Below are 14,727 nucleotides of genomic sequence, written 5' to 3' on the forward strand. Positions count from 1 at the left end.
CCCCCGTCTTTGTATGTCTACATGCCCTTATGTCTATTCTCTTTATTTTGAGATCCTTGTGTTTCCATATGTCTCTATCTCTATTTACCCATCCACATCTGTGTCCTCGTTGCTGTCTTTCTGTGTGTGATTCCGTGCCTTTGGTTGTGAGTAGTATATGTGTGTGTCTACTGCTGTGTCATGGGATCCTTTTTGGTTCATTCATTCAGCAAATATTTACTAAGCACCTACTATGTGCTAGGCCCTGGGGATACATAGATGATTCAGAAAAGGTCCTTGCCCTCAAAGAGCTCACAGTCTAAGTAAGGGATCCAGACAAGTAAATAGATGATTACTACACAGTATGATAGGTGAGCTTGAATGGAATGTGGGGGTGGGCTATGGTAACAGGAGGGGACCAAACTCAATCTATGGGAGGGGTCAGGGAAGGCCTCCTAGAGGAAGTGACAACTAAGACTTGAAGAATATGTAAAACTTACCTGCATGAAGCCAAGGAAGGGAGTCCCACATAGAAGGAAAAGCACATGCAAAGGCCCATTGGTGGGAGAGAGCATGGTTTGTTAGAGGAACTGTAAGAGCTTTAAATATGTCATGGGAGCCAGAGAAGGTCATGAGCAGGACTGGTGCCTCAGTTTTTTGTTTTAAGGAAGTCACTTCTAAGGCTGCTGTGGAGTATGGATTGAAAAGAGTAGAGACTGGAGACAGTAAGGACTGTGAGGAGGCAGAAGTCCCTAAGCCTCTAGGTCCATAGATCTGCATTTCTTTGTGTGTGTGTTCTGGTATATGTGTCACTTAGTGCATGTGTTAGTGTGCATGTCCCTGTGTGTTTCCACATCCTCGGGGCTTTGTTCCTGGCTCACCCTATGCCCTGGCCTCTGGGTCTCCAAAACTTAGGTCTCCTGCTCTGGGGTTCAGGGGCCATCACAGGACATAGGCAATGTAGGGGTGGCCCAGCAGCCGCTGTACATGAGAGTGCTTCACCAGCCAGCAGGAAGCCCAGTGGGGTGGCAGCCTTGGTGAGTCCTTCAGCAGCCTCTTGCCTAGGATCACAGGCACATCTGGGCCCTGGTGTCTCCTCAAGCTTGGCCCCATAGGCCCTGCCACCAGCTGGATGTCTCCCTCAGGACAGAGATGCAACACCAGTTAAGGCAGTGGGCTGAGTCCTACTGACAGCTCTGAGAGGATCCTAAAGCAGGAAACCTAGAAGGAAAAGTGGGAGGGAGGAGGGGCAGCAAAGGCCTGGAGGAGGGAAGAGGCTGAGTATTGTGTGAAATGTGGAGGAGCCAGATGGAACAGTAGTATGAAAGTAGAGAGCCAAGGTGGATGAGATGGCAGCAGAAGGGGTTCAGTCCTGCTTGAAGGAGATGACAAGGCAGATTGGAGAAGTGAGGAGGTTCAGAGGAAGTAAAAATATCTGTCCAACCCACCATCACTGCCCAAACTCTTTGGTGTATGCCTCTGCCTCAGGTTCTGCTAGTGTCTCCTGACCTACAATCTGGCTTCCTGCAATCCCCCTTTACAGCAGCCTCCAGAGGGATCTTCGTAATAGACATGACTGTATCTTTCACCTGCTTATGCCTTTTCATGACTCCCATTGCCTTCAGGAAAAAGCCAAATTCCTCATGCTGGCACTCTTGTCTGATCACTCCAGCTCCATCTCCTGCAATCTCCATTCCTTTCCTCTACATGTTTGCTCAGCTTTTCAGACTCGGTGTGGGTCTCTCTCCTACAGGAGATCTTTCTTGAACTCCAAAGCTGGGCAAGATGCCTCACCCTGGGTTCCTCCAGCTCCCTGGACTGCTTTCTGTCTAGCACTGATAACTCCCTGGGATCACTATCCATGCCTGGGTCTGTCTTTTCTATATATATATATATATATATATATATATATATATATATATATATATATATATATATTTAAATATTTATTTATTTATTTATTTATTGCTGCATAGGGTCTTCGTTGCTGTGTGTCGGCTTTCTCTAGTTGTGGCAAGCGGGGGCTACTCTTCGTTGTGGTGCATGGGCTTCTCATTGTGGTGGCTTCTCTTTGGTGTGGAGCATAGGCTCTAGGCACACGGGCTTCAGTAGTTGTGGCACATGGGCTCAGTAGTTGTTGCTCGCAGGCTCTAGAGCAAAGGCTCCATAGTTGTGACACACAGGCTTAGTTGATCTGTGGCATGTGGGATCTTCCCAGACCAGGGCTCAAACCCATGTCTCCTGCATTGGCAGGCGGATTCATAACCACTGCACCCCCAGGGAAGTCCTGGGTCTGTCTTCTTCCTAGACCAGGAGCTCTCCAAGGGCACAGCTTGGCTCTGATTCCTCTTTGTGGTTTGAGGGTCAAGGTGCTGGGGGCTCACTGGCCTTTCACCCTGGCAGAGTCTCTCTTGGGACTGGTGCTCTCTGATCACTATCAGCCTCAGTAACACTTTTCCAGCAGGCCACGGGCCAAGGGGCTGAGACCTGAGCCATTGATCACATAGAGCCCCAGGTGGGGTAGTTGCGGGGTGCTGGGGTTCTGGTAGCGGTGCTGGAGGACTAGGAACTCAAGGTGGGGCCCAAAGCAGAGGATAAGGTGGGCTGCAGCAGCCACATGGAGCTCCAACTGGGACCTCTTCAGTAGGGCCGACTGGTCCCAGGACAGAAGCAAGGTACCCTCACCTTGCATGGATATGGAACTGCGGGTGATGGTGATAGTGTAGGCCCGGGATTTGTCTTTAGTAACTGTGATGGTCTGGAAGTAGGTCCTTGTGCCCTGGCCTTGATGGTGCCCCAAGCAGCTGTCCATGTACATGCAGCCCTGGAGGGAGAAGAATGCTTGCTGGGAGCACAGGCTTTCACGTGGTCATTCACATAGTCACCCACAGCACAGGAGGGGTGAAGTCTCAGGGCCTGAAGTTCAGGTGAAGTGGTGCAGATCTGTGGTTAGAGAGCTAGCTCCTGAGGAAAGTGCTTCTACCACAGCCCATCTAGCTGCTCCTTCCTGTGCACTGTATGAGCATGTATGTATATGTGTACATGCTTACCCCAGTGGGGCTGTTTGCATGCATGTGCTTGCCTCTGAGTGTGTAAATGTGTGTGTTTAGTTCTGTTCATATGAGTATCTCTGGACATATCAGTGCATCTGCATATTTGGGGAAGGTGTTATGGTAGAGCGTGTATTTTTTTGGTTGTATGTGTATATGTGTCTCTGGATATGTTGGTGTTATAAGTCTTGGTGAATAGTTTATGTTGTGTGTGTCTGGTTGTGTGTTGGTACATATTGTATATCTGGGGGTGTCAGTGTGCATGCATCTGGCTGTGTGTCATGGTATTTGTGTGCTTTGGTGTGTTTTATATGTCTAGAGTAGCAGAGTATGTGTACCTATGTGTGTTGAATTCTTGTGTATTGGGATGAGTGTGGTTACCAGTGCATGTATGTGTGTCTGAGTGTGTTGATATATGTGTCATTATGTATATCTGGGCATGTGTTGTGCATCTCTGTGTATCTGGATGCCTATTTGTATGTTATTATGTGTAGGTGTGGAAAGTGTCAAAATATATGTGCCTGGATGTGTATTTTTGTGAGTTTACTGTATTCCTTAGTGTGTGTGTATGTGTATCTGTGAGTGTCTTGGTGTTAGAGTATATTTGTGTGTGTTTCCATGTGTCTGAGTATGTACTTGTGTGTTAGTGCGGTGCCCTGCTATGTGTTTGTATTAGCCCACAAATGTCTGGGGGTGTTGACATGTGTATATCTGGCTGTGGAGTTATATGAGGTAGAGTCTTTGGGGCTCTCAACTGCCTTTGGGTCATCTATGAGCTGTAGTAGGTCCCCTGGGCACCCATCTAGTGTGAAGCAGATCCTCTCTTTTGAGCATGGGATGTGGATCAAAAAGTGGGTGTCCCCATCCACTGCAAGGCAGGAGGCACAACTCTGAAGTTATGGCCCTAGAAATGAGGCAGGAGGTAGATGGGCACCCCAGGGTAAGCAATTGGAGATTCATTCCCTGTGGACAGAAACTCCAAGATGAGCATAGCAGGACAATTGAGAGAGGAGGCTGGGCCCTGCTCAGATAGAAGATAAGAGATCACATATTTCTCATTCTCAAAGTCAAGGAGACCTTCCCAACTAGAAAGGCTCCTTGGAGGTCAAAAAGGGAGGGGGCGCCACCCCATAGTAAGTGATGTCAACTACCCATAGGCCTCTTGGGTGGCATACATCTTGGCGCACACATTGGGAGGATCCTGAGATATACCAAATACGGACTCTGAACCAGGTAAATCAAAATGATTGGCTAAAGGAAACCTGGAAGAAATGCCCCATATAAGTGATTTAAACTACCATGAGGGCGTGACTCTCTTTTTGAGTCAGTCCCTGTGTCTATACACGCGTACTGTACTCTTTTTCCTCCTAATAAATACTTTACTTGTTTCACTGCTTTCCATCTTTGTGGAATTTCTTTTCTGTAAAGCTGAAGGGCCAGAGCCTTGTCACTGACCACTGGTCTAGTGGCTAGGATTTGCTGCTCTTACCGCCACGACCTGACCTCAATCTCTGGCCAGGAACAGAAACCCTGCTTCAAACCGCTGCAGGCTGAGGCACCCGAGATCATATTTGGTTCCGAAACCTGGGAATTCAGGCATTCAAGGTAAACAGTGGGTTTCACCCAGCTGTGACTTGAGGCCCCTGACTTTTGCTCTTGTTTTCTTTCTCACTCTCCACTTCACTTTCTTTTCAAGACCTGCAGGGCATAACCTCTGTCTGCTCACAGCGTTGTGGCTACCCCCACCAGCATTGGGGGTGGCAGGCGGATTCCCCAGGCCATGCAGATTCAAATAACACTCGGGTGACAGCTGATGCTATCCTTTGGGACATGGTGGAAACGTGATTTCCAACTGAGAAGGAACCCAAGGGGTCTCTTTTTCTCTCTCTCGCTCTCTCTCTCTCACTGTCCCGTATGGAACCCTCCCCTACGCTTTTCTTTCCCAAATTACTTGCACAACAAGGTCTCTTTCTCACTTCGTATCTCCACGCCCTTTTAGGGAAGGATTTCCTAGACATCATTCCTAAACTGCATCCCCGCCACTGACAAACCCAGTGCTGCCTGTGTGAGACAAAATTGTCAGACGCTTCCCAGTTCTATCTTAGCTGCCAGACAGGGCAAAGGATTTTGGGTTCTTTTGCTGTCTAGTCTCTCACCTCACTCAATGCCCAGAAATTTACTATGAGAATTTCTCCACCTCCCGGCCCTGGAAGCTTGAACCCTGTGGCATCTTCCATAGCGCCCAACTCCAACTTCTCCAAGGGTTCCTCTTTGCATCTATGGGACCCCCTTCACTACAGGTCTTGGCAGCCTACACACTGCTATCTATCTGGCTGGCCGCTACCCAGAAGCCTGAATTATAAACTTTGTAGATGCTCAGTCACGAGGAGTACACCCCAGCATAGGAAGACTTATCACAGGACATAAGCTCTATAGACAAGGGATCCCTCCTAAGGAAAGTCCTGGCAACTGGTCTGCACTGGTTCGAAGGTCCTCCCCTGGCCATGTTGGGGGAGAAGACTTGCGCAAGTTACCACAGAAGACCAGAGACGTCTGGTCAGAAATCGATGGGAGAGTAGAGGACGCTTGAAACCTCATCAGGTTTGAAGGGAATCTGGGCAATGCCCTGAACCCCTTCAGGTTAAAGCCTCCTGATAAATGTTTCCAGGATGCCAGATTTCATTCTAGGAGCTCTCTCTTGTTCTCGCTTGCAAGTTACTCAACATAGGAGGATCCCCCTCCAAGCAAGAAGAGACACCTCTGGAGTGTATCATTAAGAATTGGAAATTTTTTTAAATAGAAGGGCTAAGAAAGGAAAAACTTAAGTTCTACTGTAACAGTGCCTGGCCTTTGTATAAGTTAGAGAATGGAGAAAAATGGCCTGAAAATGGGTGTCTAAATTACAATACCATTCTGCAATTGGATCTCTATTGCTGCAGGATGGGAAAGTGGACTGAGGTTCCCTATATTCAGGCTTTCATGGTCCTTTACCAAAATCCCACCTTACATGGCTCTTATAATTCAAAACCTGGGGAACCAGAAAACTGTCCTGACATTTTAGATGACCCCCCTTCTAAGCTCTCCCATCTCTCAGGGGGAAACCTAGCTCCTCCTACTCCTGACAGTATCCCTACTTCTCCGGAGCCACCTACTTCTCTTGCTCCCTCTGACTGATCCCAAACTGCACCTCCTTATGTCCCACCAGACCCTCCATTACCCCAAGAGAGGCTAGTCCTTCTTGGGTAACTCGCAGTGGAGCTTCCTATCACCCAGGATCAGGGAAACTATGCCCTCTTAGGGAAGTGGCAAATGGAGACGGGACAATCAGAGTACATGTGCCCTTCTCTTTAACTGACTTAGCCCAATGCAAACAGAAACGGGGCCAGTTTTCTGAAGACCCTAGTAAGTTTGTTGAAGGGTTTCATGACTTAACTTGGAAGGATGTCCAAGTAATTCTATCTATTTGTTGTACTCTGGAGGAAAAACAGAGAATCTGGACAGCAACCCAGGGACATGCCAACCAGCTTGCCAGACACCAACCCAAACATTATGCTATGGGTGGAGATGCAGTCCCAAATCAGGAACTCCCTTGCAATTTTAATTTGCAGGCAGGAACAGAAGCCAGGAAGCATATGCTCCAATGTGTATTAGAAGGGATGAGAAAGTGTATCAAAAAGTCAGTTAACTATAAAAAGGTTAAAGGAGTGACCCAAGAAGAAGAAAATCCAGCCCTCTTTCATGGGCAGTTTGTGGAGACTTTTAGGAAGTATACCAACATAGATCCCTCCACTTCTGAAAGTCAGCCCCTGCTTGGACAACACAACACTTTATTAGTCAGTCCACCCCTGATATTAAATGGAAACTCCAAAAATTACAATTGGCCCTACAAACACCCATGCCCCAACTCCTAGATGTGGCATTTGGGGTATTTAATAATCGAGATCAAGCTGAGAAGGAAGAGAGAACCCAACATGAGAAAAGACAGGTCAGGGCTCATGCAAAACTGATAGCTGTTGCTGTCAGCCATGCCTTGCAACCTCAGGACAACCCAAGGGGGCCAAGAAAGTCCAACTCTCCATCTGGAGGTAAGACCAACAAGGGGGAATGCTACAAATGTAAGTCAACTGGCCACTGGGCCCAAGATTGCCAGAAAGAGCCCTCCAGGCCATGCCCAACCTGCAAACAAATAGGTCATTGGAAGAGGGACTGCCCTCAGTCCCAAAGGAGAAAGGGGGCTCCTGCTCCCAAGATGGCCATGCTCGACCACTGAGGTGGGCTGGGGATTCTGGTGGCTCCCCCTAATGAGATGTCTATCTCCATTGAGGAGCCCTGGGTAGTCCTTGACGTGGCAGGTAAGAAGATTGATTTTTAAATTGATATGGGAGCCACTCACTCTGTCTTAATTTCTCACTATAGACCTCTTTCCTCCAAAAGCTGTACTGTGACTGGTGTTAATGAAAAGCTTAGCACCCATTACTTTACTGGGCCTCTCACTTGCCAATTTGAGCAGTGGTTGATTTCGCATGCCTTTTTAGTTGTACCTGAGTGTCCCACCCCACCACTGAGGAGAGACCTTCTGAGCTCCCTCAGTGCCATACTCCAGTTAGGAGGCCCTGAGCAGCCCCTTATCTTGACTCTGACTAAGACAGACCAACTGGAAGAGCAAGGTCCTATTCCCAGCCATGTTCTACAGGCAGTGGACACTTCAGTATGGGACAAAGGAATCCCTGGAAGGGCCATAAATGCCCAACTGTAAGAATTAGCCATAGACCAGAAGCTGCCTACCCTAACAAGAGACAATACCCTATAAAGTTGGAAGTGAAGAAGAGTACATAACCCCTCGTAGATAAATTCTTAACACATGGCCTCTTGGTGCCCTGCCAGTCTCCATGCAATACTCCTATTAGGCTACTTGTTAAGCCAAATTGGAAATATAGGATGGTACAAGACCTTAGAGCAGTAAACAATGCAGTGGTCCCTATACATCCCCTCATGGCCAATCCTTATAACATATTAGCCCAAATCCCTGAGGACACTAAATGGTTTACTGTACTTGACCTCAAGGATGCCTTTTTTTTTTCATCCCAGTTCATCCCTCATCACAATATCTATTTGCCTTCTAGTGGACTAACCCCGACTCAGGCCAAATGCAACAATATACCTGGACAGTATTGCCTCAGGGGTTTTGGGACAGTCCACACTTTTTCACCCAGGCCCTAGGAAAGGAACTAAGGGAAATACACTTGAAAGAAGGGACTATTATACAGTATGTAGATGATATATTAATATGTAGTCCCTCCATGGAGGCCTCAGATCAAAATACCATTGAAATCCTTAATATCCTTGGGGCCTGGGGTTACAGAGCCTCTCAGATAAAGGCACAAATCTCAAAGCAACAAGTTAAATATCTGGGATATATTATAAACCTGGAAGTAGACAGTTATCTCCAGATAGAAAACAAGCTATATTAGGCCTAAGCACACCAAAGACAAAGAAACATCTCCGTACCTTTTTGGGCATGGCAGGATTTTGCAGAATTTGGATTCCAGGATTCAGGCTAATGGCTAAGCCCCTATATGAAGACACTAAAGGCCCAGATATAGAACTATTACTTTGGAACAGGGAATAAGAAAAGGCTTTTAATGATATCAAGCAAGTCCTCACCAGAGCCCCTGCTTTGGGTCTCCCCAATTTGAAAAGCCATTCATCTTGTACGTGGCTGAAAAACAGGGGACAGCTTTTGGTGTCCTTATACAGAATCTAGGGGAAGTTCCTCAGCCTATAGGCTACTTTTCCAAGCAACTAGACTCCATGGCCCGAGGTTGGCCTGGCTGCCTCCGGGCAGTAGCTGCCACTGCTTTATTAATGGAAGAAGCCAACAAGCTCACCTTTGGACAGCCACTGGAAGTCCAGACCCCTCATCAAGTGAAAGGGATTCTAGATATAAAAGGCCACAATTGGCTAACTGGAGGCCGTCTTATTAAGTACCAGGCTTTGCTCCTTGACTCCCCAGAGCTAACCCTCAAAACTTGCCGCACTTTTAACGCCACTACACTAATGTCCGCCGAAAGCCCAGAGCTAACACATTCTTGCCTCAAAACCCTTGACCAGGTCTATGCCTATAGGTCTGACCTAACAGGCCAGGCCATAGAAAACCCTGAGGAAGAATGGTTTACTGATGGCAGTAGTTTCATTAAAGATGGAGTTAGGAGGGCAAGGTATGCTGTTGTGAGCATGCATAGTGTCATAGAAGCAAAACCTTTGCCACCTAACACCTCAGCCCAAAAGGCTGAACTGATAGCTCTAACCCAAGCCTTAATCCTAGGGGAAGGAAAGATTGTAAATATATACACCGACTTAAAATATGCCTTCCTCGTTTTACATCCCCACACAGCTATCTGCAAAGAGAGAGGACTCCTAAATGCAAGAAATTTCCCTATAAAATATAGGGCTGAGATTTTACATCTCATAGAAGTGGTTCAAAAACCAAAACAGATAACAGTCATTCACTGCCATGGGCACCAAAAGGGAACTTCTCAAATTTCTCAAGGAAACAACAGGGCAGATCGGGAAAAAAAGAAAGCAGTCTTGATGCCCATAACCGAAATGGCATTAATCCCATCTCTTACCCCTTCTAATGTTATACCCAGGTACTCAACTTCCAAAGAGAACTGGGCATGAGACAGAGGAGGTACTAAGGGAATGGATGGTTCGTGGCACATAGATCAGAAATTGCTCATACCTCTCTCTGACCAATGGAAAATTATTAAAGGGCTACATGATTCTCTCCATCTGGGGAGAGATGCAATGTCTATAATCGTTTTCCGTCTTTTTATAGGGAAAAGACTCCCGGAGACAATTAAAAGAGTTACTTGAGCCTGTGCCCTTTGTGCCACCCATAATCCAGGAGGCAGCTTCAAGCCTCCCCCTCTTGTTAACCCAGTCCAGCGATGTAGGACTTACCCAGGAGAGGACTGGCAAATAGATTTCACTCAGATGCTCTCTTTCCAGGGTTTCAAATACTTACTAGTCTTTATAGATACTTTTACTGGATAGATAGAGGCCTTCCCTACTAGAACAGAGAAGGCAACTGAAGTGGCTAAGGCTCTCCTAAAGGAAAGTATTCCTAGATTCAGGTTGCCCCGTCACCTTCAGAGTGACAATGGACCTTCGTTTGTAGCAAAGATCACTCAACAGCTTTTGCAGGCTTTAGGGATTAAATACAACCTCCGTTCATCCTGGAGACCGCAGTCTTCAGGAAAAGTGGAACAGGCTAATCATACTCTAAAGAAAACCTTGGGCAAACTCCATCAGGAAGGGTCAGAGTCGTGGTATTGCCTGCTGCCAATAGCCCTCTTAAGGGTCAGAGCAGCCCCTAAAACAACCACTAAGTTAAGCCCTTTTAAAATGACATACAGAAGGACATTCCTTACTCTGGACATGCTAACTGACCCAGAAACCCAGGTTCATCTTAAATACATTATAAACCCAGGCCAGGTGCAGAGGCTATACAAGAGCATGGTAACAGAGTACAGCCCTCTCCAGATGACAGTCCCAGTCACTCTGTTGTAAAACCTGGAGATTGGGAACTTTTAAAGACCTGGAAAAATGAGTCCCCTGGTCATCAGCTACTCCCAAAATGGAGGGGTCCTTACCTAGTCCTGCTGAGCACTCCTACAGCAGTTAAACTCCAGGGGGTCACCAGCTGGGTTCATCTGTCCAGGATTAAACCTGTTTCCACTGATACGTTACAAGAACCTGAAGACCCACATTCCAGCCATTCCTGTGAATCCACCCCTTCTTCTGAGTCTCCACAGGATCCGGAGGACCCAGGAAAGCCTGAAAATTCCAGGTGGATGAATGAACCTCTCCAAGACCTGAAGCTTTTATTTGAAAAGGACAAAAAGACTTCTTAGACCCTAGGCTAAGTACCCATAGCCACTATCTTCCTTCTTGCCTTCCGCTACTCCAATCCACTTACAGAATAATTGATAGGCTCTGGTAGATTTAGATAACTATTGTCTTCTTTGCTCCCACCTTTGCTCTTGGAACTTACTAAACTTCTCTGCCCATGCTAGGTGATTTAAATATGACTCTGACTGGTGCTACTATGAAGCCTTAGCTTTTCTATGCCTATTTCCCTTATCCACAGGATGGACAGCAACTCTGGTTTGCATTGCACAAACTCTTGCTTCCTCCACTCTATTGACAGAATGCTGGATTTGTTTACCCTGAGCTAAGTCCATTGTGGACCAGAGCAACCCTCTTCTCCATCCTGTAAGGAATTTTAGCCAAGTTCCTGATGGAAAATGGTCTTCTACCAGAGACCCAAGGCTCAGAACGGTAATGTACGGAGTCAGACTTGTTCATTTTCCTACTGAAGAAAATTCTAATGTCTCTTGCCTAACCCTCCCCTTAGCAAAAGAAGGAGAATATGAGGTCAAACTGGGAGGATGAAGAACTGGCATTAAAGCACCCCAGCGTTTTATAATGCCCCCCCAAGCCAGAATTCCAGTTACTTATTTGTGCTCAAACTCTAACTCACTACCCAAAGGAAGAATGATCCACACAGGAGAAGCAGATAGCAGGACGGATGTGGATGGAACGGGTTGGATTTGTAGCTGGAGAAATTTTCCATAACAATAGAATTGGATGGCTAGGTCTTTTTGTTTTAAACATCTTTATTGGAGTATAATTGCTTTACAATTTTGTGTTAATTTCTGCTGTATAACAAAGTGAATCAGCTATATGTACACATATATCCCCATATCCCCTCCCTCTTGAGCCTCCCTCCCACCCCTCTAGGTGGTCACAAAGCACCTAGCTGATCTCCCTGTGCTATGCAGCTGCTTCCCACTAGCTATCTATTTTACATTTGGTAGTGTATATATGTCAGTGCTACTCTCTCACTTCGTCCCAGCTTACCCTTCCCCCTCCGGATGGCTAGGCTTTAAAACTTTGGGTGAGTTAGTCTACTGTGCCCTGCCAGGATACATTTTCATATACCAGGTAGATAAAAAACCATGCACCACTAATTGCCTACAAAATAACTCCATGCCCACACAGTGTATGCTGGGAACCTTGATTACCCCTTTCTTAATCCACTCCTTAAACGAATCCAAGCACTGGACCACTTCATTAAAACTGTTCACTCAATTAACTCGAGGTTTACCTGGTGGCATCCCAGATGGAGATGCCTATTTCTTTGGGTATACATTGTTACCATGGTGGGGAGTAGCCGCCCACCAACATGTCCTTTGAAACTTGTCTCATACTCTTACTGCCATAGGTAACAGTACTGCTAACTCTCTCACTAATTTACAGAAGTCTCTAGATTCGCTGGCCAAGGTGGTACTTGACAACCGACTGGCCCTGGATTATCTGTTGGCAGAGCAAGGAGGGGTACATGCAGTTGCCAACACTTCTTGCTGCACATACATTAACACCTCTTCCCAGATAGAGACCAACATTGAGAAAATTCGACAACAAGCCACCTGGCTTCAGCAGACAATTAACCACCAATCCTCGTTATTCATTATGGGCAGGAAAATTGAAAAGTGGTTCTCCAGCTTGTTTTCCTGGATCCCACAAGATATTAAAACCTTTCTAATGCACTGTGATAATCTAAGTGGGAGGGAAGTCCAAAAAGGGAGGGGATATCTGTATGTGTATGGCTGATTCATTTTGTTGTGCAGTGGAGGCTAAAACAACATTGTAAAGCAACCATACTCCAATAAAAATTAATAAAAAAAGAAAGGGATTTTAAAAATGTAACAGGAAGTGGCTTTAAAAGTAAAAGTATAGTAATATTCTTAAAAAGAAATTACAAATAGAATTAATATTAGATTCTAATTAAGTTCACTCAAAAGATAAATTAAATTTAATTAATTAATTAACTTTTTGGTATACAAAAAGTTTGGTATTCCTTTATTGGTTCTAGTAATTATAATTACATGTATTCATTAGAAATCTTTAATCTTAAAAACTTTAATTTCTAGTGATATCTAAGAATTAAGCAATTGTGAACTGTCATTCCTTTCTATACCAGCATTATTTTTTTTAAATTAATTTTATTGGCGTATGGTTGCTTTACAATGTTGTGTAAAAATAAAATCATGAACCAAAAAAAAAGAAACTCTCTGATGGGAGGTTTCCATTTTCTTATAACCTTCCTTGTTTCAGCCATACTGATTTATGTTATATTTTGCCTAGTGCTCTGTTGTCTTCCATACTGTTGCAAATCTGCAACCAAGACCTTTCAGTCCAAGAAGGAGACCTGGAACCAACAGGTTCAGAACTTCTATTTTAGAAATAGAGAAATATACTAAAATTTTAAGCCTGAGATTAACAAAGATATGCTGACCTTGTATAACCAGCTTCCTACCCTTGCTTGAGTCTCTGATTATAGTAGTCTTTTATTAGTCTTTAGCCCCTGCTTCTCTAATCTAATTATTTAGTTTGTTTTCTCTAGGGCATCACAGGATAATGGTGGTGCAGGGACTCCAACCACTCCCCATAGCCAATCCTGCCTAAATAACAACAGAAATCACCCTGGGGCCCCTTAATGAGACAGGGCAAGAGTTCTGTGACCCCAACTAGGTAGAGTCTACAAGCCCCTTGCCAGCCTGAAGAAGCTATGGAAGAGAGACCTTTGTCCTTCATCTTCCCCATAAATATTTCTTGGGGGCTACATCTCTCATGGGGTATTTGAGGAAGGAGGTAGATGCCCCCCCCCAGGGTAAGCAATTGGAGATTCAATACCTGTGGACCGATACTCCAAGATGAGAATAGCAGGACAATTGAGAGAGGAGGCTGGGCCCTACTCAGATAGAAGATAAGAGACCACATAGTTCTCATTCTCAAAGTCAAGGAGATCTTCCCAACTAGAAAGGTCCTTGGAGGTCAAAAGGGGAGTGATGCCAAACTACCCATAGCCCTCTTGGGTGGAATCCATCTTGGCGCACACATTGGGAGGATCCTGAGGTATACCAAATACGGACTCTGAACCAGGCAAATCAAAATGATTGGCCAAAGGAAACCCAGAAGAAATGCCCCATATAAGTGATTTAAACTACCATGAGGGCGTTAATCTCTGAGTCCACCCTGTGTCTATCCACATGTACTGTACTCTTTTTCCTTCTAATAAACAATTTACTTGTTTCACTACTTTCCATCTTTGTGGGAATTCTTTTCTGCAAAGCCTAAAGGCCAGGGCCACTGGTCTAGTGGCTAGGCTTTGGTACTTTCACTGCCACGACCTGACCTCAATCTCTGACTGGGAACCAAAACCCTGCTTCAAGTCACTGCACGCTGAGGTCACTTGAGATCAGAAGGAATGGGAGAGGAGGGGAGGGAAGGAGAGAGGAGAAGGTAGGAGGCCATGTCTACTTCCCCAGAGAGACAGTCCAGCCCCAATCCTAGTGCGCAAGCTGTCCTGTACTCAAACAGGACAGCAAGGGTGGCTGGCTTACCCGAGGATGAGAAGGTGAAGATGCTTGGCAACGTGCCTACAAAAGAGAGGGGGACTGTGTTGGTAAGAGACTGATCTATTACGTTCCTAGGTACTCTGGGGCCCCCTGGCCTCTCAGTCACCTCCTCCAAAATAAACCCCAAAATCCTGAGCTCAGCATTTAAGTCTTTTCTGATATCTAGTCCCTGCCTAGCTCTCCAGGCTTCTCTGCACGCTCCAGCCAAACTG

The 14,727-nt window shown here is 45.8% G+C and overlaps 1 protein-coding gene across 1 annotated transcript in view; it reads right to left on the reverse strand.

The window, feature by feature from the left end:
* Positions 1 to 921: 921 nt before the first annotated feature.
* ITIH6 (inter-alpha-trypsin inhibitor heavy chain family member 6) overlaps positions 922 to 14,727 on the reverse strand; it is a 32,501-nt gene continuing 18,695 nt past the window's right edge. Inside the window, 6 exon segments of the mRNA XM_036839276.1 lie at positions 922 to 1,119; positions 1,552 to 1,561; positions 2,433 to 2,747; positions 2,749 to 2,806; positions 3,787 to 3,897; positions 14,501 to 14,536. Coding sequence (XP_036695171.1) covers positions 922 to 1,119; positions 1,552 to 1,561; positions 2,433 to 2,747; positions 2,749 to 2,806; positions 3,787 to 3,897; positions 14,501 to 14,536 — 728 coding nt within the window.

Source organism: Balaenoptera musculus, chromosome X (assembly GCF_009873245.2).
Source record: "Balaenoptera musculus isolate JJ_BM4_2016_0621 chromosome X, mBalMus1.pri.v3, whole genome shotgun sequence".
In the NCBI taxonomy this organism is placed as follows: Eukaryota; Metazoa; Chordata; class Mammalia; order Artiodactyla; family Balaenopteridae; genus Balaenoptera; species Balaenoptera musculus.